General features: G+C 37.3%; 1 protein-coding gene across 1 annotated transcript; it reads left to right on the top strand.

The window, feature by feature from the left end:
- The first annotated feature begins 199 nt into the window (after positions 1-199).
- On the top strand, positions 200-23,523 carry antxr1d (ANTXR cell adhesion molecule 1d). The gene is made up of 18 exons (XM_060872468.1): positions 200-548; positions 2,503-2,574; positions 2,667-2,738; positions 2,828-2,909; positions 3,024-3,054; positions 3,151-3,224; positions 3,323-3,391; positions 3,511-3,591; positions 3,711-3,771; positions 7,764-7,862; positions 8,071-8,140; positions 12,384-12,462; positions 13,720-13,815; positions 13,905-13,943; positions 15,352-15,450; positions 15,805-15,972; positions 16,556-16,636; positions 22,539-23,523. The coding sequence occupies exons 1-18, from the start codon at positions 400-402 to the stop codon at positions 22,791-22,793; spliced, it is 1,677 nt and encodes a 558-aa protein (XP_060728451.1). The 5' UTR covers positions 200-399; the 3' UTR covers positions 22,794-23,523.
- Positions 23,524-24,583: the final 1,060 nt, after the last annotated feature.

The raw sequence follows: 24,583 nt of genomic DNA, 5'->3' as shown, positions 1-24,583 counted from the left end.
AAGTTGTATTCAGACACTTCAGCATTTCCGTTCAGTGGTACTGGTAATGCGTTTAGATTACATATCATTTTATCCAGATGTGTAAACATATTTTAAATACAGCATGTAGGTTAATCTCGTATTAAAGCCACAGCAGATGTGTTAGTGTGTTTGGCTGAACAACACTTCCTCCGATAAAGTGCGCTCTCTCTGTCCGGAGTGTGCACTAGAGGAGGGGCGATTCAGGATGGTTTGGAAGCGGACACTCGGAACACTGCAGCATTTAACACGCTGACAATTCAATGTCATCTGGGTGGAATATGTTCGCTGGAAAAGATTGATTTATTTTCTGAGGAATTATGAGAAATATGCATTTTGTCGCTTGTTTTGCATTGAACTGAATGAATTGTTTGGGGAAAGATGGCGCGCCTTTTGCTTAGCTTTGGTGTGGCTGTGGGTCTGGTAGGAATGGCGATGTTCACACTTCCAAATGCGAAAGCTGAGGCTAATGTTAAAGAGGAGGAGAGCTCTTGTCAAGGTGCCTTCGACTTGTATTTTGTCCTCGACAAGTAAGTGGTGCTCGACTATTATTCGCCAATCTGAAGTGTCCATGCGTAAAGCATTTGACCGCTTTATATGTGACGCGCATGACAAGTAACACTGTACCATGAGGTTTAATGAACCTATTGAAACGCTTGTTTTGCACTTAATTACATTGTAAAGTGAGGATTAGAAACAATTACTTAAAAGTTTAGTGTGAAAAACTTTCAAATGTTTGAGATAATGTCCAACCAGGACGTTTTAGCTTTTATGGCTGGGCTTTGATTGTAATTTCTTGTGTTTTCAGCTGCTCTTTTTTTTGTTCCTATTATTAATTGAGTAAAATCTTATATAAATAACATTTACAACTAGAAACCCCTTCCATTTTAAATTATTATTTTGTTGTTATTTACCATCTAAAACTATTAGTGTATGTACATATAATTTTAAATATGGGGCATATACACATTGTCACCAAAAGGCAATTTGCTTGTACTATACTACATTTTATGGTTGTTGTTATTAGCCTCTAGCACCTCCTTCCACCAACCAACACCCAGCACCCAAGGCAGGATGATATAGATCTCAGCTGCTTGGCCACTGCAGGACTTATAGTCTGAAGCACACACTGTATCTTGATCCTAGTTTTACAGCACTGAAAAACACTATATCTTGGTTTGCAGTACCTGGAAGGTCTGAATAGCTTAACATGCTCCGACTTGCTGTTTTACAGTAATAGTAAGCTTTTTATGCACCACTTTAGAGCATGCGTAGGCTTCATTCCAGTAAGTCCCAGTTGATTAAACATTTTAGAAATGAAGAATCGTAATGAAGATACAAAATATTCGCACATATTTCATTTTCTTTAATTGAAGTAATTTAATCAGTAATACTGAATAGTATTTAAGCCACCAGAAGGGATAATTCAAGAATGCACCCATTTCTCATTTTAGACAAGCTAATATAATGTAAATAGTTATTATGCAGATTATACTATTTATTCACATGAATAAAGTTCATAAACTTATTACAAATGTCATTTCAGTTGGTTTCAAAGTCCAACCTGGGTATTCAAAAAGTGGGCAGAGGCACCTGATTTTTAGTGTCATGCTGCATCAATTTAAAATTCCAGTAAACTCCATGAATTTAAAAGAATCCATTGATATACCAAATAGTTAATATCTTAAAAGATCTTCTTTCTCTTGTCCACTGTACCTCCTATAGAAAGTTGATCTAGAAAAAAATAGTAGATTTCGTGAAAAAAAAGTTCAGCATGTGCTTCGGAGGCTTGTCTATTCTACAGATAATATTATAACATATACTAGTATAGCATGTAATATATATATAGCATTATATTGTATTATTTAATGACATATTATGAAATTAGAATTCTGAGAACAGACACAGAATCTGTGTCAGTTACTACATTACTAACAAATATAAAATAATGTCAAAGGCTTTAAGATTGATAATAATTTTAAAAACAGTGTTCAGATCAAACTGCAAGAAAGGAGTCTAGTGCCACATCTAATAACCTTCTTCATGTCAGTACATATGTTATCTTATGGCATCGCATTGTCAAAAAATGAATAGCTGTGTTTTAGATTATGCACATTCAGTTTGTCAGTGATGAAGGCCTAAAAACAGGCTGATGTTAATGTCAGCTCTACTTTGGATCTCAACCTGTTACTCTTGGCCCTTGCCATCTGTTCCAATCTAACTGACTAGCTCAATGTGGAAGGGGTTCTGCTCCCTGTTAACAGCAGACACAATCATCTGACACAAAGGCAATTAGACCTTGTCGGGATGCTTTGGGCACTGTAATTAATTAGTAATCTGTATTCTGTGCACCGGGTTTTCCAGCAGTTACTTCAATCAGACCAATAAAAATAATAATTACTGATTTACCGCTTATAATCCCAAATCAGTGGACATATTACAGTGAAAATGTCAAACTTGTTCTAATGCTTTGCTTTTCTGCAGATCTGGAAGTGTCAAGAACCACTGGATTGAGATCTACTCCTTTGTGGAACATCTCGCAGAGAAATTCACAAGGTAATCCCTGTTCTGTTTTATTTTTCTGTTACATTGTAGTGCCATATTCTTGACTATAACTTTTCCCCCCACATTCATTATTATTATTATAGCCCGATGCTAAGGATGTCCTTCGTTGTCTTCTCAACACAAGGAACTATCATCATGGAACTAACCGAAAATAGGTAAGGCATTCATACCCCTCAATTTACAGTCCTTGTGTAAATAATCAGTGTGGCTCAGTTTCAGGTTCTTTCCTTTTTTTAATAAACAGGGATGAGATTACCAAAGGCCTGAGTGTGCTAAAGAAAGTGGTACCAGGAGGTGACACATTTATGAATCTTGGATTACAAAAGGTATAATATACATAATGTATGTATATAATGCTTCTTATTACATTTTAAAATCTACCCTGTTATATCACTTTGCGACTATATTGAGGCTTTGCTACGCTTGCTTTGCTATTTTAGGCAAATGAACAAATATATCATGGAAATTATGGTAAGTGTCTCACCAATGTACAGTGTATGTAGTAACATTGTACTTAACCAAAGTGGTAAAATCAATTTAATCAAGGCCATGTGACTTTTCTTTCAGGGACAGCCAGTGTTATCATTGCTTTGACGGATGGCGAGTTAAATACAAATCAGGTTATCACAGCACAGCAAGAGGCAAGTAATCTAGCTAGTGATGGACGTTAACATCGTTTACTTAATTCTGCACATCTTTAATGTATTAGGACTAAACGCATTTTGGTGTCTGTATGCAGGCACAGAAGGCCAGATCCCTTGGAGCCATAGTGTATTGTGTGGGAGTAAAAGACTTTAATCAAACACAGGTACCAAGTACAAAACACAAGTTAAACAATATAATCTATCAATATGTTCACAAAAAGCTACAGTATTGTAGTTTGTAGATTCATAGACCATATAGGAATAATATTGTACTGTATGTTAGTTGGCTACCATCGCAGACACCATTGAGCATGTGTTTCCTGTTGTGGGAGGTTTCCACGCCCTAAAAGGAGTGATAGATTCAGTAAGTGTTATGCTGTGATTGCCTCAGTGTGCAATATAACATTTATATTAACTGAAAGCTATGTGATTATAATGTTAAACATATATAATGTAGCTAAATTATATTTTCTTTCCTTTTAGATAATTAAAAAATCATGCATTGAAATTTTAGCAGCAGAGCCATCAAGTGTTTGTGCTGGAGGTAAGAGTAATATAATAACAGGTCTATTGTATTATTGTTGTATTATTAATCTAGTTTTGGACAGTTTATAACATGGATTTATATCCAGGGACATCTTTAACTGTAAAATAAATTCCACAGAATCATTTGATGAATTTTATTAACAGCATACACACACATATCCAATTTATTAGGAACATCTTAACATATGCAGGTTTCTGCTGGTATCAAAACAGTCAGTCATATGGCAGCAGCATAATAAAAAAAATCATACAGATACAGCTTGAGGGCTTCAGTTAATGTTCTCATCAAACACCAGAATGGGTCAAAAGTCAATAGGCTGATCTCTGTGACTTGGTTTGGCTCTTTCAGATACTGTACATCTCCTGCCATTTTCACATGCAACAGTCTCTAGCGTTCGTAGTCTCTAGAGTAGTACAGAAAACGAACAACATTGAGTGAGCAACTGTTCTGTGGGTGGAAACATCTTGTTGATAAGATAGGTCAGAGGACAATGACCAGAATGGTTTAAGCTGCCAGGAAGGATATAGGGACTCATATAATCACTCTTTACAACTGTGGTGAGCTGAAAATATTAAAGCTTGCAGTGGATGGGCTAAAAAGGCAGAGGACATCATGTTCCACTCCTGTCAGCCAAGAAACAGAGACCTTTATAGGCACAGAGTTACCCAAACTGGACAGTTGAAGTTTAGATAACAAATCATCTGGTCTTTTTCCAATGTTCCACTGTCTTCTTGTGGGGAGACTTTGCCCATGATAGCATCAGTTTCATGTTTTTGGCTTACAGGAGTGGAGCATGATGTGGACTCCCACTGTTATAGTCTTGTGATTTGTAGTGTTTTTGATGTGTTTGACATGTTGTGAATTCTGAAATGCTTTTCTTATCACCACTTTTGTAAAGAGCGTTTATTTGAGTTACTCTAGACTTCCTGTCAGCTTAGAGCAGTCTGGTCATTCTCTTCTGATCTCAGTTTGTTTCAGCTTGCAGTCCCACCGGTTTTTCACGCCATTCTGAATTCCAGAGATTGTGGTGCATGAAAATCCCAGGAGATCAGCAGATGCCATGCTGCAGTTAAAGTGACAGAAATCACATTTGTCCCCATTCTGATGTTTAATCATCAACTGAGTATTAATTGAAGCTCTTGACCTACTATTTGATCTGCCTAATTTTGTGCTGCTGCCACTGTGTACAGGCGTACAGATGTTATTCCTAAACCTGATACTGATGGAACACATTAGGTCCAATTTAACATTATTTACTTTACTCCTGTTTGAGTTATTGAGATTTGGATTAAACCCATTTAATTCAATTGACCAGTCAAACAGCTTACTGAGTTTAAGTGTAAGAATAATAAACATTATAACTTTGATAATGGTGGGTTGTCATTACCATTGCTGTAACTACATTGAAAAATTACAGAATTTTCATAGAGAACCTTGAGAGTCCCTGGACCCTTCTTTTTACATCCAGGTTTAAACAGGTTTAAAGTTCATGCATTGAGTACCGAATTTGTACTGTCTTATCACTTTCAAACATACAGAGATTAAATATTTAGGATGGAGAAGTGCGACTGGTTTGCTTTTCTGTGTCTCTTTACTAACTGGCCGGCTGTAGAGTAATGTGCCTTCTGAGGATTATTCTACAACAGCTCGTCAGAAACTGATCATGTATGAGCAGCGCTAATGCACACACCGGCTTTGCCACTGTGACTGCGCTGTAAGTGCACTCTTCTGCCATGAGTGCATGCTAAAAAGGCCATGTCAAGCCTCATCCATCCTGTTTGCTCTACACACGAGTGCTAAGTGTGGAGGCTTGTTCACTGAGCTGTATCCAATTAAACAAATGGGTATTTCACTGTTTAATGCAAGACTGGGTAGGAGTTTGGCCATTCAGAAGCTCAGACCCCAGACAACGATCAGATGTGGCAAACTAGGCCAAGACGAATCGGCCAGGCACAAAAAATACAAAAAAACCCAGCTCTCTGATATTACTTCATCATATCCTACAGCAGTGACAGATTATTTCTGCCACCATGCGAGATGTCAAGTGAAGTCTGATAAATTAATCATTTTACTGTTCTTCTGTAAGAAACTGTAAGATTATAGAAGAGTCATCATTCGAGATATTAGTGTCTAATCATTCTGGTTATCATAATATGATTATGTTATTAAAGAGATTTTGTCATATCTTTAAACGTTTAAATAAGTCAAATTTACATTAATAATGCAATGATTGATGGACTTAATCCTTAATGGAAATGTTTCACGACAATTAATGTCATAATTAGTGGAACAAATTGCCCAGTATTTCATCCAGATACCATGGAAATTCATGAGATAAGATTCCTTTATCACCACCTACTAGTTTTATTTTATGAATATATATTTATATTTTATTTTAGATTCAATTTATTTTAGTTTATTTAAATATTTACTTTATAAATCGTTGCATATTAACTTGTCTTATTAAGAAAGGATGCAGAACTGAATGCCTCAACCATCAGTAAATTCTGACACAAGGAAGATTTAAATGGCATAGATATTGTTCAGTCCATTATGGACTGTGTCATGATTAGCCCACTCATGTGTGAGACTGATGTGAAGTGACCATTCCACACAGCCTGAACACAGGCCATCTCTCGCTACAATGAGAGCACAACCTGATATATGAAATGACAGCAACTGTTGTGTTGATGATTGCTCAGCCATCACCTCAACACACCATCATTCATTGGCAGAGATTGAAGTCCCTTCTTACATATGTCACCTTAGCTTTATGAGACCTGGCCAGGCGAGATTTAAGGTGTGGAGGGGGAGCATCAGTTTCTCAGCATGGTGTGGCGGGTGTGGGTCAGCGGCGTACCAGCCCCTGCTTACAATTTTGCTCCAGGCAGTACCCACTGCACTCTCCAGCACTGACCTTTATCCCCCAATGCTCCCTGTCACAACCTGACACACAACATCTGACAGTAACAGAGGAAGAAAAGGACATAGATGCTGCAGTCAATGAAATTAAAAGGAATTAGCGATTTTAGCCATGCAGATGTCTCATTAGGCAGGCAGTGCTGAGTAAAGCCAGGCGAAGGCAGTGCAAGGCAGAGGCATGTCATTAGGAGTCGTTAAGTCGTTATTATTACTAATGCATTCTGTAATCTTTAAAATAGTTTATTTATGTTGAGAAATTTGGATTAAAATGCATTGTCATATTTCTTCTGTTGTACGAGTAAAGAAATTTTCTATGAAGTAAAAGAAACAGATAATGTAAGGGTGTCTTACAGCAATGGCATTTACCTGACATTTACTTACTGCAGTGTTTTCCTGATGAAATCATGTCCGCAGAAGTTTTTTAATCCAGTGAACTTTGCAGTTTAATGTTAAAGGTCAAAAATATGGTTACCTATATAGAGGATATTTCCTGTGAAATTTTCATTTTTAACATGCTTTCTAAATTTTCATGCAGAAACGCATAAGCTTATGATCACTTTGCATCCTGTAACACCCACTGTGGTCGAGGGTGTTTTTCTTCCTAACATATGCTACTTAGCAGCCGTTTGTAGCGCTGCAGCAGTGCCTGAGGCAGCGCAAAGGTCAGACAGCCAGCTTTCACAGACATCAGTGTAGTCCCCTCCCTAGTCAAACAATGCACAGCTATGTGAGAACTACATGGCTTTTCTCATCATCACCAGTGGAAAATATGCTCTCTCACTCATTCCCATTGTGTAGAGTGTTTCTGAAAGGTCCCTGGTCTTGCACTCATTATGGCATTTTTCTTAATTAACTGTAATGTATTATGAACGATTATTCTCAGGGCCTGTGAAGCCTAGACCAGTATTTTTTTAAAGGTCTGTTTTATTTTTACCAGATACAACGATTTAATCAAATAATTGATCATTTGTGTTCCAAGAAATAATTACTTGTATGTGTGTGTAAAGAAGAGTAGAAGCATTGGTGGTAATTTTAAACTCTACCGTCCTGGTGTATATTTCTTGCAGAGGCATTCCAAGCGGTTGTTCGAGGCAGAGGCTTTTTGTACGCCAGAAATATCAATCAGGTCATGTGCAGCTTCAAAATCAATGACACGGTCACAGTGAGTAAGTAACAGTGAGTTTAAGTAAGTGTGCATTTAGTTCTGAATTGGATTTAAAGATGTAAATGGGGTCAGTTTAAAACAATTTATTCTCAGTGAAAGACGTTACCATTTGGTTTATTAAGAAAAAAGTGGAGCTACAGATAAGCAATGGAAATTATTGTGTTAATTAACTCACATTTATTTGAATAAATATTTTTTTTTATTCCTAGACGAGAAGCCTGTAAATGTTGAAGACACGCTTCTGCTTTGCCCAGCACCAGTTATAGATGAAGTTGGAAAGTAAGTGTCAAAGCCAATCACTACTTGCTTTGCCCGAATACATCACTACCCTTGAAACATTTGGGTCAATGTCATTGTAAATTCTTTGCATCAGTCAAGCTTTACATGTCGTAAAACAGTAAGACACCAGATGTGTTGTGCAGAATGTTTAATTAGCTTCTCCTAGAGATGAGGGATAACTGTCACTGGCTTCTCTTATTTGAGAAGAAGGGAATGTGCATATAAATCTATAGCACACAGAACAGTCAAAACACAGAATCCTATATCTAAATATGTAAATAATCTGCTCTCACAGCAAATGTTTCTACAAATGTGTGTTAAGCTTGCTACATAATATAAGCACCACTGGCTATAGACACCTTGAGGAATTTATGTGTCTTGTTCTTGTCATAGTAGATTTTCTATGATTGTTTGAAGCAATTCTTGTCTCCTGGGGAGAAAGTGCCATGGTCCTGATGCTAAAGCGGGTCTTTTTCTACACAACTTAACAATTGGTCTGTGTATATACTGTATATATAATACTGTATCAGATTTTATAACCTTATCTATAATGGACACTTGTTAAGTTGGCACTTTCTCCCCAGCAGACAAGAATTGCTTCTATATGCCATGTTCTCAATTCATTAACATTTGTGAATTGACAGATCTGGTGTAAATGTAAACTTAGCACAAGTCTATCAAATGTAGTTGCCAGGACTATTTCTTGATAGAATGGTTATGCCGGCTTTATCTTTTAACTCAGTACATGTCAAATACCTGCTTTTATGTATTTATCCAGTCACTTTTGTCAAACTGTAAAATATTAAGTCACAAAAAATCTGCACATACACTCACCAGCAGCGTTATTAGGAATGCATGCACATCTACTCATTCAGGAAATTATCCAATCAGTCAATCATGTGGCAACAAAATGCATAAAATCATACAGATACAGGTCAAGAGCTTGAGGTTTTTCTTTTTACAACAAACAAGAGATTGGGAAAAATGTGATCTCGTTGTCTGGGCAGTTGGCTGGAGGCTTGAAGAATAAGTAAAATGTGCCTGGTCTTTTCCAGTCTTGAGGTGCCTAGTTTTGGGTAGCCTGTGCCAGTGTAACTTCAGAGCTGTGTTTTTAGCTAAAAGGAGTGAAAGTTGTCATCCACTTCAAAGATTCAAAATGATGTGCATACTGCAGTGTTGTTCTGCTCACCATGATGTGGTCATTTAAGTTACAATAGTCTTCTTGTCGGCTTGAAGCACTCTGGCCATTCTCCCCTGACCACGCTCATTAACAAGGCATTTCTGCCAACACAACTGCTACTCGCTCATGTTTTTATTTGCCCCTCCCCAATAACCTAGATTATCTGTTGGTACCATGGGTATGGTCATGAATGCTATGAGCATGGTCCGGTCAGTTTTTATCTAGCAAAGTATGACTCATTTAATTATTATATTTCTGTATTTTTCCTTCTGATTATTATATTAATAATTTATTGTTAATAAACAATTAAAAACTAAACACTAGTTTATTATTAACAGAAATCTGAATGGCCATATGTAAAGGATAAAGTAACACTTTTTTGTTATTTATACAAGTAAATGTGCAGAAATAAATCTGCTTATAGTTCTTTTCACTTTGCCTGCTCTGTACCTCTACTTGTGTGCCTTTTGAGTACTTTTATAGAACATTGTTATCATGGGATTACAAAGGATCATGACAATGACCATGCTAGTAACCAAACATGCATTAAATAGCAGTTTGGTCAAGTGCTGCACAGTTATTTACGCTTGATAAATGAGTTGGTGTGTCAAATATAATGTATGCCAGTGTTATTCACAGATTTTGTAAACAGCTATATGAGATGTTTGTCATGTTTGGAAAGAAGATGGGCGAGAGGTGGGGGAGAAAATGATTTTAGGGCACAAACTGCCTGTCACCCCCTTTACTTCTATCGGAGCCATGTCTTATAAGATAAAGTTGTCACTGCTGTCACCCAAATGCATCGTGACTGAATATGTGCTTAAAAAGGGCCAGCCACTGCCTGATTGATGGAGAGTGAGATGGCTCTGTCACTGGAGCCCCTTTCATTCTGCTCCTGCTCCCTCTGCCAAGGGGCTATTGGGGGATTGAGCAGGCCTTCTAAACAGAAGCAGGCAAAGAAAGAGAGAGAAAGCGAGTGGTATGGGGTGAAACCCCTGCAGTAACTTATTGACATCTGAGTCTCCTTTTTTTGTGTACATGGAAGAAGGATTTCCCAGAAGAGAAAGCTGTGTATATTATATTATATTATATTATATTATATTATATTATATTATATTATATTATATTATATTATATTATATTATATTATATTATATTATATTATATTATATCCACAGCTTGTTGGGGGGTGGGGGTGGGGGTGGTTGCAAACCAAACATAAAACTATGACAATTAGTTAAAACTGGACAATTAGTTTCAAACTCATCATCCTACATATAGTCCTCTTTCTTTCACTGAAAACATCTTTCTTCAAGAAAACAAGTAGTAACTGTGGCAAACCAAAATGATGTTTGTCGTTTCAAATGGAGATCACGTGTAAGAATCTCGAGGATAACCTGTTCACCTAAGAGCATGACCAAGGCCAAGAGTAGTCCAAGAAAGAATTTAAGCGTGTCTTTTCGATCAGACTCGCACTATTGAGTTGTCAGTGCCTGTGAGGTTACGTATACAGGAGAGGGCACTTAGCACTGCAGTGTTTCAGCTCATGGCTTCGTGTGTGTCAGAGGAAGCATTTGTTAGCCTTCAACTTTCTTGGCTGGTAGCTGTTGCATGATTGAGGAGAGCTAGTTAATAGTTAATGGTTGGGATAACTAGGAGAAAATGGGGTAAATCTAGTTTAGAATTCATAATGTCGTAATTATATGTGTATTTATACTCCACTAGAACTTAATCCTCTTCAGTCTTTTTAATGCTACATTAAAAGGGTGTGTTCTCAGACTGCTCAGTGCATGTCCTGTCCTGATTTGCCTTGTCTGTGGTTTAACCTTAGAGCTGCCCTACTTTTGAACTACCGCTACTGATTAATTTTCTTCAACATTACAATAAATTGTCACAGGCACAAATTGGCATTAAAATGTCTTTGATATTTCTTCTTACTTACATACAGCTCTTTTTCCCATTCTTCATTATGATGAAGCTACTGTATGTTATTGTGATCATGTAAAATGTATTATGTCCACTCAGTCCCCTTAGTAATTCAATTTAAGATGGTAAGTGAGATTATTATTAGTAAACTGTAATGAAAAATTATTTAGATAAACAATGCCTTTTTAATGCTGCTTTGTTAAAAGGTATGATGTTACATCTTACAATAATAATCGGGACTTTGGACATTTAGGTTTTGTACCACAACCTTCTCTGTGCCTATTTTAAGCAGTTGTGAAGACTTAAAAAAAGGCTTTCTTCACTTCCTAAGAATTTTTACGTTAAAACATCTTCAATAAGGAAACTGTATAGTACTGTATGTTGAAAAAACAGTAGTAGATATTGATTATAGTGAATGTGCAATATTACATGTCTTGTTTGCTATATAATAGAGCATATATGTTTTTTGCAGCATGTTGAATAAAAAGAAAAGATATTACAGTTAACGCACAATTACATTTATTTCGATAATTAATTTAGAAACTTGTTAGTCCATAAACTCTAAATGATTTAGTCATAACCTGTAAATGGATTGCCATTTAATAACTAAAGGTGAATGGGTGCTGTATGGGTGTGCCCTGCTGTTAGGATAATGATTGATTTAAGGAGAAACTGTAATAAGGAACTGAAAAATAAGAGAATGTCTTCATTTTTCCCTCCATTCCCTTCTTATTATCTGTTACCTTGACCCACTTCAGTAATCCCATTTTCCTGCTAGTTTAGAATTTATACCCATGTATCTGCCCATCTTTCCTGATCTGACATCTCATGGTTAGACATATTTTGGAAAATCTGATGTGGGAATGGCTCTGGCCAGTCTAATGACCTTCTACATTCTCCCAGCATTCCAATGTTGAAAACTGATACGCAGTTCAGTGGAAGTAATTGATGCAGCGTCTAAGATTTTTTTTTTTAGCATGAACTATAAACATACAGTCTTATCCAGCATTGTAGTCCACTCTTCCAGGGCCGAACTCCGATGGAAGAAAACTGAAACAAGCTCATACATGCCACTGGAGGAATGTGCTGATTTAATGTTGGGTAAAGTTTGATTTGTATCTGTGTGCTCTGATGCAGGGTGATATACCTTCAGGTCAGCATGAATGAGGGCTTGTCGTACATCACTAGTTCAGTGCACATCACCACTACTAAATGTGTAAGTATATCCAGTGTTGTGGTATTGGACTGATGCACCGGTTTCTTTTTATCCAAAACACCCTAAATATATGCACTTCACATTGCAAGTAAAAATATCTTTGATATCATTAAATCTATCTAGTGTTTTCTATACTGACATTACAATAAGGAACATTATATTTGAACATTTACTGCTTGTTGTATTACTATTTCTAAAGATTTATTTCTAAAAAGAAGCAATAATCTGCAGATTAAAAAGCTTACAAATTGTTAAAGCATTTAAAAACAGGATGAATAAAATGATATTTGATTTATAATAATCTCATAATATAGATGCAAATAATGTAGATGCATTTTCACATATTGAAAATATTTTTATTTGTTAAAATATTATTTGCATTGGAATAACTTCTGCTGTAATCATAAAGACTATTTATGATATTATTATTATTATTATTATTATTATATAAATAATTTAGTATTTATTTATTAATAACAATAACTTATTGTTATTTTTAATTAAAAACATACATTGTTATTATAATCTTATTATTATGACTATTGTTCAATGACTAAATAACTACAAATAAGGGGATGACATTTTTTATTTATGTTTGTTTTCCTTACATTTACAGCAGATGCCTGTATCCAGAGTGACTTACATTTTATACAACTGAGCAATTAATGGTTAAGGGCCTTGCTCAGGGGTCCAGCAGTGGCAGCTTAGTGGACCTAAGTTTCAAACAACCTTCTGCTCAGTAGTCCATCATCCTAATCATTGAGTTACCACATCCCATCTGCCCGGTTTTCTTGAGACTGTAGTCTCTAGCAATGTAATTGGGGTATGAAGGAATATTTGTGTAATGCTGCTTTTTTTTACAGCGTTTATTGGTAAAAGTGCTACATAAATAAAATTTAATTGTAATGCTGTTGAGAAAAAATGCAAATGGTCATGTGAATAGAGCTCATAATGTTGTTCCTGTTTTTCTGCCTTCCTCTTATTGTCTGCTATGAACTTTCTTTAGGTTTCTTATGTGTTTTCCTCTTTTCCTTTCCATCTCTTTTCTCTATATTTATGTGACGTCTCCTCTGCTTTCTTTCATCAGAGGAGTCTGTTTTTTATCAAGTAAGTTCACATTCTGATCTGTTCTCGTTCCTCTTAGGCCTCTTAGGTTCTTTCTTCAGTTTTTGGACTGTGTGCTAGCTCTTTGTTTCTTTGCTGTCGTTGGCTGATGTGGAAATGATGTAATTTATTCATGTAATTGTCTGAGTGCAGTTTGATGGCACCATTCTCCTCATTTCTTTGCTGGTGATCTTCCTGCTTGTGGGTCTGCTGCTGATGTGGTGGTTTTGGCCTCTGTGCTGTACTGTGGTGAGTATTTACATATTAGAGGTTCTTCTTGTTACTTTCTAATATTCTTCAGGAGCACATTTACTAAGTTTATGTTGTATTATAAACAGGTCATTAAAGAGCCGCCTCCTCCACCTCCACCCGAGCCTGTAAGTTCAGTGTCCAGTATTTATGTCTTTCTGTACATTTGCTTTGAAAAGACAATATTTTTATTAGAGAAGGCACAGTACTGCTAATCAGTCCCTCCAGTATTTTAGGATTTTATAATTGCAAAAATTAACACAAAATCAAGCAAGCTCTGTGATGTTCAGAGCATTAAATTTTCCCAATTACCCAGAGATTTTAAACAGATTTAGGCCAAGATACGGTACTGTACTTTGTGTGACATCATCACAGCACACCTTTTTCCAAATCCCTCTTTAATTCATGTGTGTAGAACATGATTACAGCTTTCATAGAAAAAATTACATATGTGTGGTAGTTTAACGGAAGAATTTTGCATTTGCAATTTCACCAATTCGAGTTTTTCAGTAACAAATTCACAAAAGTTCTGCACAGTTGCATCGCAAAATCATGCAATTTTGGCTGCAACAATCACCCCAAAAAAATTCTGGCAGAATTCTGGACAGACCTGGCTAATACCAGCAAAAAATAGTGGATCATATAGTAAAACTTACTGAGTATAACATTTAAAGATTTGATTGAAAAAGATTTACATATAAAGAGACATGACTTTTTCATTTTGTTAGGAATGATTTTGTTGTATTCATTATATTTACAATGTAAGCAAAGTTTGTATGAAATATTTTAATCATGAAGTGGTTTATTAAAAAAAAAAAGATTTAAAAAAAAAAAAATGTAATAGTTTATAAAGAAAACACTATTGAATCGGAAAAGAAAATAGTGGTATTGTACCACTATCTCAAATAGTCCAAAAAACCTCTGTGAGTTTATTGACCTAATGTTTTTTATTTTATTTTATTTTATTTTATTTTATTTTATTTTTTACTGTATTCATTTATGTCTTCATAAAACTTCACTGGCTTCCACCTGACTGATTCGATTAGTGTCAGTGACACGGAGACATATGTGCTGGTACTGCAGAAGTACAAGTGAGTGACTATAAGGACAGAGACTAGACCACCAGCATGATAGAGTACACAGGCACCGTGCAGTAGAACGTGCAGAATAGACCTCTTGTGCTCGTTTTGTTCCCAGAGGTCAACGGCGAGCAGTCACCAGTGCTGATGTGAAATAAGAGAGCTTTGTGGGAATAGCCTTAGACTGTGCATCTGTGCCACTTAACACTGAATCCATAAACAAGGTCGTCTGTCTGCTGAGGTTTAATGGATGCAAGTTTCCCTTTAATTAGGAATAACAATAAAGATACTGTTTGTGTCTCTTGCACTGTTCAGCTGCGTTTTTTTGTGTATTCTTTTCCGGTATAAGTTGAATCTCAAATAGAAAAGGTTTTAGGCTTTGTGTACCCAGTGACTCAGGTTTAATCTCTTAATGAAAGAAATGATTGCGTCTGTGTTTGTGTTTCTGTGTGTTAAGGAATCTGATGATGAAAATGGGATGCCAAAGAAGAAGTGGCCTACAGTTGACGCCTCTTACTACGGGGGTAGAGGAGTTGGTGGCATTAAAAGAATGGAGGTAACAGATGTTTAAAAAAGAATTTATTATTTTTTATGTTGATTTTATATTTAAAAAAATATATATAATATATAATAACATAAAGGATATGGATCTTGTAAAGAATTTTAGAACAATATTATTATTATTATTATTACAGTCTTTATAATTACATTGTAGAGTAAATATTATAAGTGAGTCATAGGAGCTCATGTGCCTTATGATGTTAAATGTGTGTTTATTTAGTTTTGTGTTGCTGCACTAAAATTAATAGAAGGTGCAGGCCATAATTACAAATACAGAAATGTAAGGATTCTTTGTTTTTTTGTTGTTGTTGTTGTCGTCCATAAGGATTGTTTTTCTGTTGTATGTTAGGTGCGCTGGGGGGATAAAGGCTCTACAGAGGAAGGCGCTAAGCTGGAGAAACCCAAGAATGCAGTGGTGAAGATGCCCGATCAGGAGTTTGAGCCTTATGAGCCCAAACAGAGGAGGTCAACAGCACGCCAGCGTTCACAACAGAGGAAGTGGTACACTCCAATTAAGGTACTGAGTTTCTCCGCTGACAATTGCTTTTGATTCATGCACATGCAATGTTTTTGTCTAAACCTTTGTCTACTGCACTATACAAATTAAACTGAATGATTTAAAATGTTTAACATGGAAATTGTTGGCATGTTGATGTAGTGTATAAATAATAAAGCACTTCAGGATGTGCCACAGCAGGAAAATATCCATGACAGGTTGCTGTAAGATGGCTGTAAGGAGGCTGTTAATAAGTAGTTTACAGTCTTCCAAAAAAGTACCTCAGTACTTTTTTTTTTTTTTAACACATCTAGATGTAGAAACCGATCAGAAAATAAAAGCTGAAATGCTGATCTGTTGTATCATATTCATCGTTTGCTGTAAACACAAATATCTGTGAAAGAATTGGCATTGTTGTTCCAATACTTTTGGAAGATCTATATAAACATATTGATTTGCACACCACTTTTTCACATTTGTCTTAATAAAAGCCACTGATTCATACATATTCATTAAATTCTTGATCTCGCAGAAATATTGAAAGTATACATATGACTTATGGTGATCTCTGAGAGTTATTTGTTTCTGTGTCTGCCTTGCTTAGGGGAAACTGGATGCTCTGTGGGTTCTGCTACGCCGAGGATATGACCAAGTGTCCCTCATGAGGCCTCAGCCTGGGGATCAGGTAGGAATAATATATAAATCCATCTAAAATATTACTTCATGTATTTGCTGTAGCAGGCTGTGTCTGAGTGATGTGTGTGACCAAATACCACAGCTCTCCAGTGATGGAATGCCGTTTTATCTGGCTTTAGTGCCCAGATCTAGCATAGACTCTTTGCCTTATAAGGTGTCTTAAGGTTTACACCGAAACTCTTTTACTCCAATTTGTGGTCACTAGCTTTTATTTATCGAAATGCTTCATTTCACCTTATGAATTTTGTATTAGTTGGATTTAGTGTGTGCATTTGTGTGTAAAAATAAGGGCACGGCATTAATGGCTTAAAGTTTATACTGGCTCTCTTCTGTGATTATTTTCTCAACTGAAGTGGTTTTAGAAATGTCAGTTTTGTATTAGTTCTGGTCCTATAAAGAATCATGACATGAAGACATTTGCAGGTCTTCACGTACAGCATTTGTGGTGTTCACTGTAGCGTTTCAGTGAGAAGTGCGACGCCCTCATTAACCTCTGCACCTTAAACCCGGGGAGACATTTCCTTTCACATGGAGCAGATATGTATGAGATCTGTCTCTTATTCAAGTCCATTACCATCTTATTTCTGAGGGGAGACATTTTTCAATGTGTGAGATCTTCTCCGACATGCATTATTTTACCACAGCAGACCGTATCACGGCAACACATCTGCAGGGCTATGAAAGGCATCTTTCATGTGGGCTGGAGTGATGAACACCATACAGTCTGACTCTATTGAGTCGGCCAAGCTAGTGCTGCACTCACTGTGGATGGACTCATGTGAATGTTGTCTTATTGAGCTTTGCCTCAGAATAGGCAGCTTGTGTGAGACAAGGCCAATGCCCAGCTGCTCTATATACTGCACAGAAGCTTTGAAAAGCATTGGGAAAGGCAGCAGATTCACTAAAGAAGAGGGTTTGGCTGATAACAGCTGTAGCATTCAGGCTAGTTCGAGCATGTCCACAGTAAGCAGTGTGTTTCATGCCCACCTGCAAGACAATGTCCCATGAGCTGCCCTGGCACAGTCAGCACAAACCACATTGAATACATGAACTCTTAAACTTCCTGCAGTCTTTCTGTTCACATACACACTTACTCTTTTACTACATCTCATTTGCTTACTGATTTCCAGGCAAAATAGCAACCAAAAGTGTGTGCTAAGAATTTAACTGTGAAACAACTCAAATAATACTGAATATAATATGAATAAGCATTTATATCATTCATTCATTCATTCATCTTCTACCGCTTATCCGAACTACCTCGGGTCACGGGGAGCCTCAGGCGTCATTGGGCATCAAGGCAGGATACACCCTGGACGGAGTGCCAACCCATCGCAGGGCACACACACTCTCTCATTCACTCATGCAATCACACACTGGGGACAATTTTCCAGAGATGCCAATCAACCTACCATGCATGTCTTTGGACTGGGGGAGGAAACCGGAGTACCCGGAGTAAACCCCCAAGGCACGGGGAGAACATACAAACTCCACACACACAAGGTGGAGGCGGGAATCGAACCCCGACCCTGGAGGTGTGAGGCGAACGTGCTAACCACTAAGCCACCGTGCCCCTCAGCATTTATATCATTCATTCATTCATTCATCTTCTACCGCTTATCCGAACTACCTCGGGTCACGGGGAGCCTGTGCCTATCTCAGGCGTCATCGGGCATCAAGGCAGGATACACCCTGGACGGAGTGCCAACCCATCGCAGGGCGCACACACACACACATTCATTCACACTCATTCACTCAATCACACACTAGGGACAATTTTCCAGAGATGCCAATCAACCTACCATGCATGTCTTTGGACCGGGGGAGGAAACCGGAGTACCCGGAGGAAACCCCTGAGGCACGGGGAGAACATGCAAACTCCACACACACAAGGCGGAGGCGGGAATCGAACCCCCAACCCTGGAGGTGTGAGGCAAATGTGCTAACCACTAAGCCACCGTGCCCCCCATTTATATCATAAAATTTTAAAATATTTTTGTCTCTTTTGCATATTTTCTGTCACTTATTTCTCCTCTACTCTTTATTAGTGCTTTTGTTTGTGTTTAAATTCTGTTTTTTTATTTATGCATTTATTTTTGGTAATGGTTTCCTTCTATAGCACTAAGTTTTGCTATGTTAACTTGTTGTATGTTAGCTTTTTATGACAACCTTTTATTTTCCTCTTTACTTCTCTACCTACCTGAAGCTGAGAATTTAAACCTGTTTAAACTTTTCATACCGTTACTGTGACGTTAGCCATGTTGACTGTTTTTGGGCTCCATAATAATACATGTACCTATGAAAGAGTATTAAGACTAGTTGAGTAGTGTGAAACTCCGTCCAGGGTGTATCCTGCCTTGATGCCCGATGACGCCTGAGATAGGCACAGGCTCCCCGTGACCCGAGAATAGTTCGAATAAGCGGTAGAAAATGAGTGAGTGAGTGAGTGAGTGAGTGAGTGAGTGAGTAGTGTGAAGTTCTGGGCTACAGTTGCAGAGTTATTAATATGTATTAATTTACTTTCATTTTAAATGTGTAGTTGAAAGACATATTGAAGGACATATTGTAGTTGTGTCGAAACTAGCGAGGCTTTATTAATAAAAAAAATTAAGCGAAAATGCTTGATTATACTACATTGGGCATCTATTTATATCAGTAGATTCTGTGAATTATAGGTTTATATGTTTGTTTATTTTTTTTGCTTTAGAGAAAGGCAATAACTAAAAAATACCCAATATTAACATAGAACCTATAGCTAATATGTAACACAGAGGCCATTTAGGTTAAACTCGTTATGTAAAAGCTTCATTGCACACATTGTGATGCAAAGGTGACAGGTTTGTTTTATTACTCTCTGAAGAAAGGAGTTCTTGTCACTGAAAGTTTTTTTGTTGAATCCTTTGTCTGGCTGGTTTACAAGGCCATGCTGGTTGAAAGTATGTAACCTTGCATGGTCTGGATCTGTCCATTTAATGCTAAGACAAAGCAAATTATAAAAGAACGGGGGGAAGTGTTTTGGCTTGTTCTTTGGTAATGACCTACTAAATGCAAAATGGCCCACTCAGAGTAGCAGGATTTCTCAGTAAGCATCATTTGCAGGTCTGGATGAAAAACATAGGTATTTAAGTTTTGAACCGATTTTCCTTTCAGGAAGATCAGCCTTTTTTTGTCCATTAGGATCTTGTTGAGAGCCAGAGCACACTTAAACACCCTCAGACACTTGGTGGTCCGATTTAACAGCTTATTAAACCGAGAGCACTCTAATGTGACATGGGGCAAGTGAGCAGGGTATGGTTTGAATTTTATTGTGCTTGACTATTGTTGGGCAGCACTGGGGGTGATGGGGATTAATTCATGGCTCCCTAGTTGGGAGGCTGAAGCCATCACTCTAGCAGTCATGTGTGGTGAATGGGACAATTTGGCGAGCAGCAGAGCAACAGCCCAGCACCGGAGTGAGCATATGGGCCGAATGAGAATGGTGCCTCCTGAATGCTGTGCAGATGTGGAGGAGGAAGAAGGGAGCAAGAGGAAGAGCAAAGGGGGCAGGGGAAACTGAGAGAAATCACTCCATATGGTGTTTTAACTACTATGGATGTTCACCAGCAGGCTTCAAGCTTCGGCAGTAGTTTCTAAAAAGACGTGTCAAAACAACACATTTTACCACCAGCCACCTGGTGCATTGCTGTACACAGACCTGGACCACATTGTGACACTACTGATTTGTAATCATTGACTTCTGCATGCGCAGGACAGCATCAACTGAGCAACACACTATAAAGGAGAGGAAATACTTCTTAAACATCTCTCATAACGTGCTGGTCATTGTATAAAACTGGAGTTAAGAAGAACAAAACACAAGCTTTTGTAATGCTAGACAGCAAACATCCAATAAACAGCAGTGCATGTTTTTATACACCATCCTCAGATATAGCTCTTTCTTTCCTGCCATTAGCTGTAAAAAGTGATTGGCTGTGTGTACTGAGTTAATGTGCACTACCAAGCATTTGAGTATAGTTCCTCAACACTACGACCCACAAAAAAGAAAGTGGTGCTCTTGGTCTCTTGCCTTTGCCCTAGCCTTGATCCAGTGCCATAGAGACCTGGAACAAAAGATGGAATCCTTCCTGTCATGGTCTGGCTTGTGGCCTTTAATCTCTCCATCTGTTTGTCTGATGAGCAATCAAACAGCATGGCAGAAAGTGGCACCTCCCTGACGGCTGCTCTCATTGCCACTCAAGTGAAACTAATTCAAATGGATTTAAAGGAGATTCTGACCCTGTTTTTGGATTCAGTACTGGACAAACATTCTTTATCTAGCATTGTGCTGTTTTTGTTCCAGTTAGCCAATAGAGCTTCAGCAGCAGCCTTATCGTATTAAGTGTAACTGATTGATTAAAATGGATTCCTCAGTCTTTATCATCTAGCGAGACTAACCTTTAACATGTACCCTTCAACTGACCCCAACATGTATGTGAACACGTACATTTGTTGTTTTTACATTCATTCTTTAGATTATAACATTTTAAATAATATTACACGCTTGTAAAAAAAATGCTATGGATTACTTTGTTTTATGTCTTCATTCAAACACATTATACTGAACATGTTTTAAAAATGTAATTACATATGAGTCTCTAGAGACTTGTGTGTCTAGTGCTCTGACAAAGGAGGAAGTTGTTCCACTTTCAGCAGTTTGTCCAACATTACCGAATGTTTTATTTTTCTCAGTAAATGATGCGTAAATTACACTCTGAATACCTTTTCTTTGCTTTGACCTTAAGTTAAAACCCTTGAAACCTTCCTGACAATGGCTTCTAAAAGTTTAGCCTTCCTGGCAGTGATGAATCACTTTTCTTGTAAGAATGCAGGTTTTATTTCCCAAAGCTTTTGGAGGAAGGGTTTTTTTTTTTCACTGCTGCTCATTCTTCCCAAAGTGCAATGCTGTAACCCCTAAAAACACCACCCCCACGATTTCAGGGACAGCTGAGATTTTGGGTGGGTGAAGTCTTGTGCATATTTGGGGTCATGATCTGGGCAAAGACACAGCACTCTGAGATTAGGGTTCTTTTATTCTCATTTATTTGGCCAAATGTTTCTACTGCCTCTGTAGCACCATCTTTTTACCATTTATCATTTGTTAAATCCTTATGCTCTTTTTGTGTTTTTTATTTTATTTTTATACAGAACAGTGCAGGATTGACTTTTTAAGGATGAAACCTGTTTGGCTTAGTTTGTTTTCACACAACAAAAAATTACCTGTAATCACTGTGATTGTTAATGATCATAGACGATTTTGACATTGAGTATTTAGGTGAAATTAACTGTTTATAAATAAGAAACAAAGAGGTGATTTTTGTACATGGTAATAGACTAATCTTTTATTTGTACTCACACACTCCTGCCTTTTTTTATATTATTTTTATTATTACGAACACCCCCAATTTTTAAACAATTATGCACCATTTAAAAATTATTTATTAATTGTTTTTTTAATTAGGCATTATGTGTACATTCAAATTGTAATTTATTTATTTTTTTTTAACTTTGCAATCACAGAACTCATTGACATTAGATTCTTGTTGACATTATTTATAAGTATAAAAGCTTTGCTATTGGTGGGTTGTGCTTTCCAGCATTATAACAAAATTAGCATAACATAATGCTTTACAGACCACTGGAGGATTATGAACCCCATTTTGAGAGCCATGGCATAAATGGATCTATAAGCGTGCAACATTTTGCATTTATAGTGACAATAAATAAAGTGATGGGTCAGTTGGACATCTTTTCTAAGTAATAAACAGAACGGAATGGTAAAGCACACACATGACAAGGAGGTTAGCTTTAGTTTGTAACTGTCACTTATCCTGCCATCTGCTGTGTGCCTGCAGGGCCGATGCATCAACTTTACGCGGGTGAAAGACGAGGCAGTCAGGGCTCCTCCACGTAGCCCCCCTCCACCTCCAGCACCCCCAACAGAGCACCGGCCCCTGATACACCCCTCCACCTCAGCACCTCCCAACCGTCAAACCCGCTCCCCACCCAGACCTCCACCAGCACGATCACGCTACGGACCCCCACCATCACGAGCACCACCAAGACCTCCTCCTTCTCTTCCCCCACCCTGCCCTGGGAACCAGCACTGAGAACAATGCAGTATCTGAAGCACCCTAAGCTAAGAGTTGTTGCTGGACAGCAAAAAGAGTCAACTACTGATTATCCCCAGAGATGAATAAGATATGATCTAATATACTCAGCTCTGGGTATTCTTTCATCATCATATCAATCATATAGTTAGTGAATTATCACGTCATGTAGTCAGTATGTGTAAGTCTTTGGAAAGTATTATTTTGTGCTTGAAAATGAAATTGACATGTTTTTGTATTACATGATTGGATGACTGATTGATGAAGCTTTTGGCTGAAAGATAGAGAGTTTAAGCATGTTGAAGTGTAGGTTATTCATCTGTAAGTAATTTCCAAAGGCACTAGCCTTAAATCAATTGGTTAGGCCTGTAAAAAATAAAGTAAATATAACTGCAGGGCAGTTCCATATTTTTATTTATTTAGCCTTGGTTTCCTGGAAAGCACTTGAGCAGGGTGACAGGGTGTCCCATACTCATATGTCATACATATATATATATATATATATATGTATGTATATATATATAAAGAAAAAAGCTATTGTGGAGAAGAATGCGAAGAATGCGGGGCTTTGGTTTTTTTGCATAGGATGCTTCAAGTGCAGACTACATAATGTGATTGTGTTTAGTTACTTTTACAGTATATGAAAAAATCTCAAACTAAATTGTTTTCTTGTTTTCACACACAACTAACCAAATAACACTTCCATTTATTAAACATTTTTTGCAACCAACTGTACCTTGTGTAGTATTTCTTTTAAATATTAACCGATTATAGCAAAACCATAGCAGGTCATATATGAGCACAGGCTGCTGTTGAACTGTAGTTGTAGGTGTAGTGAATAATCCTGTGTTGTGTCTCAGTCTGCTGTGCTGTGTAGCCCTGCTGCCTCCCCTGAGATCCACTTCCTCTCATTCCACACGTGTTTTCTGCACGAGTGCCACTCTGAACTACATCTGACACTGCAGAGGCCTTAACACACTGCCAACACAAACAAAACTTTGTTTTTTTTCTCCATCTCTTCTACTCACCTACTGAGGTAAAGCAATAGTTAGAAGTAAGTTCAAAGGGGTGTTATGTGGAACAATGTGTATTTTGTATTTAAATAGTATTTTCTGTGTTTGGATTGGATCTACTCTGACTTCGTGGTACCAGCAAGACTATTCATTATGGTTCATAACCTAAATACCTATTAGCGTTATATGAAGTGATATTTTTTCCCTTTCATTTAATTGTAATAAGTTATACTTTTCAGTTTCAGTTTAAATACCATTGTCAACCAAAGTTATATGTTGCAGATACTTTGCTTGTAAATTATCACTATCAGGGTATATCAGGGCATCATGGGGAAACAAGTTAAATGCTATGAAAGAACAGCTAAAGTCATTTAAAATGTTTTACAGCTCCATAAGCTTAGCAATGGCCTCATTGACAAGAACATCTGTCTCCAGTGTAGGTCAATTTGTGAATAACTAATAAGGAGCCAATAAGGATTTTTAATTATTTATGTGATAATATCAGAGCTCTTAATACTGGCCAAGAACAAACAAATATTGACCTCACTGCTTCTGATAATTCTCCTATATGTCATGATGCAAACATGTGCATCATGATGGACCCAACCATCAAACATGATGCAAACATGTGAATCTCCTTAAAATCTTGCTGACCCACCGAATGATTTTTGCAATGAATTTGCAATAGTTTACAGATATAACGGACACACAATTATAATGATACAGTGTACTAGGATATTTTAGCTCAAAACCCTGTCACCTATGCCACAAAGTTAA

This window comes from Tachysurus vachellii, chromosome 6 (genome assembly GCF_030014155.1).
Source record: "Tachysurus vachellii isolate PV-2020 chromosome 6, HZAU_Pvac_v1, whole genome shotgun sequence".
Classification (NCBI taxonomy): domain Eukaryota; kingdom Metazoa; phylum Chordata; class Actinopteri; order Siluriformes; family Bagridae; genus Tachysurus; species Tachysurus vachellii.
The sequence above is the reverse complement of the archived record's forward strand: the minus strand, read 5'-3'. Positions and strand labels throughout refer to the sequence as shown.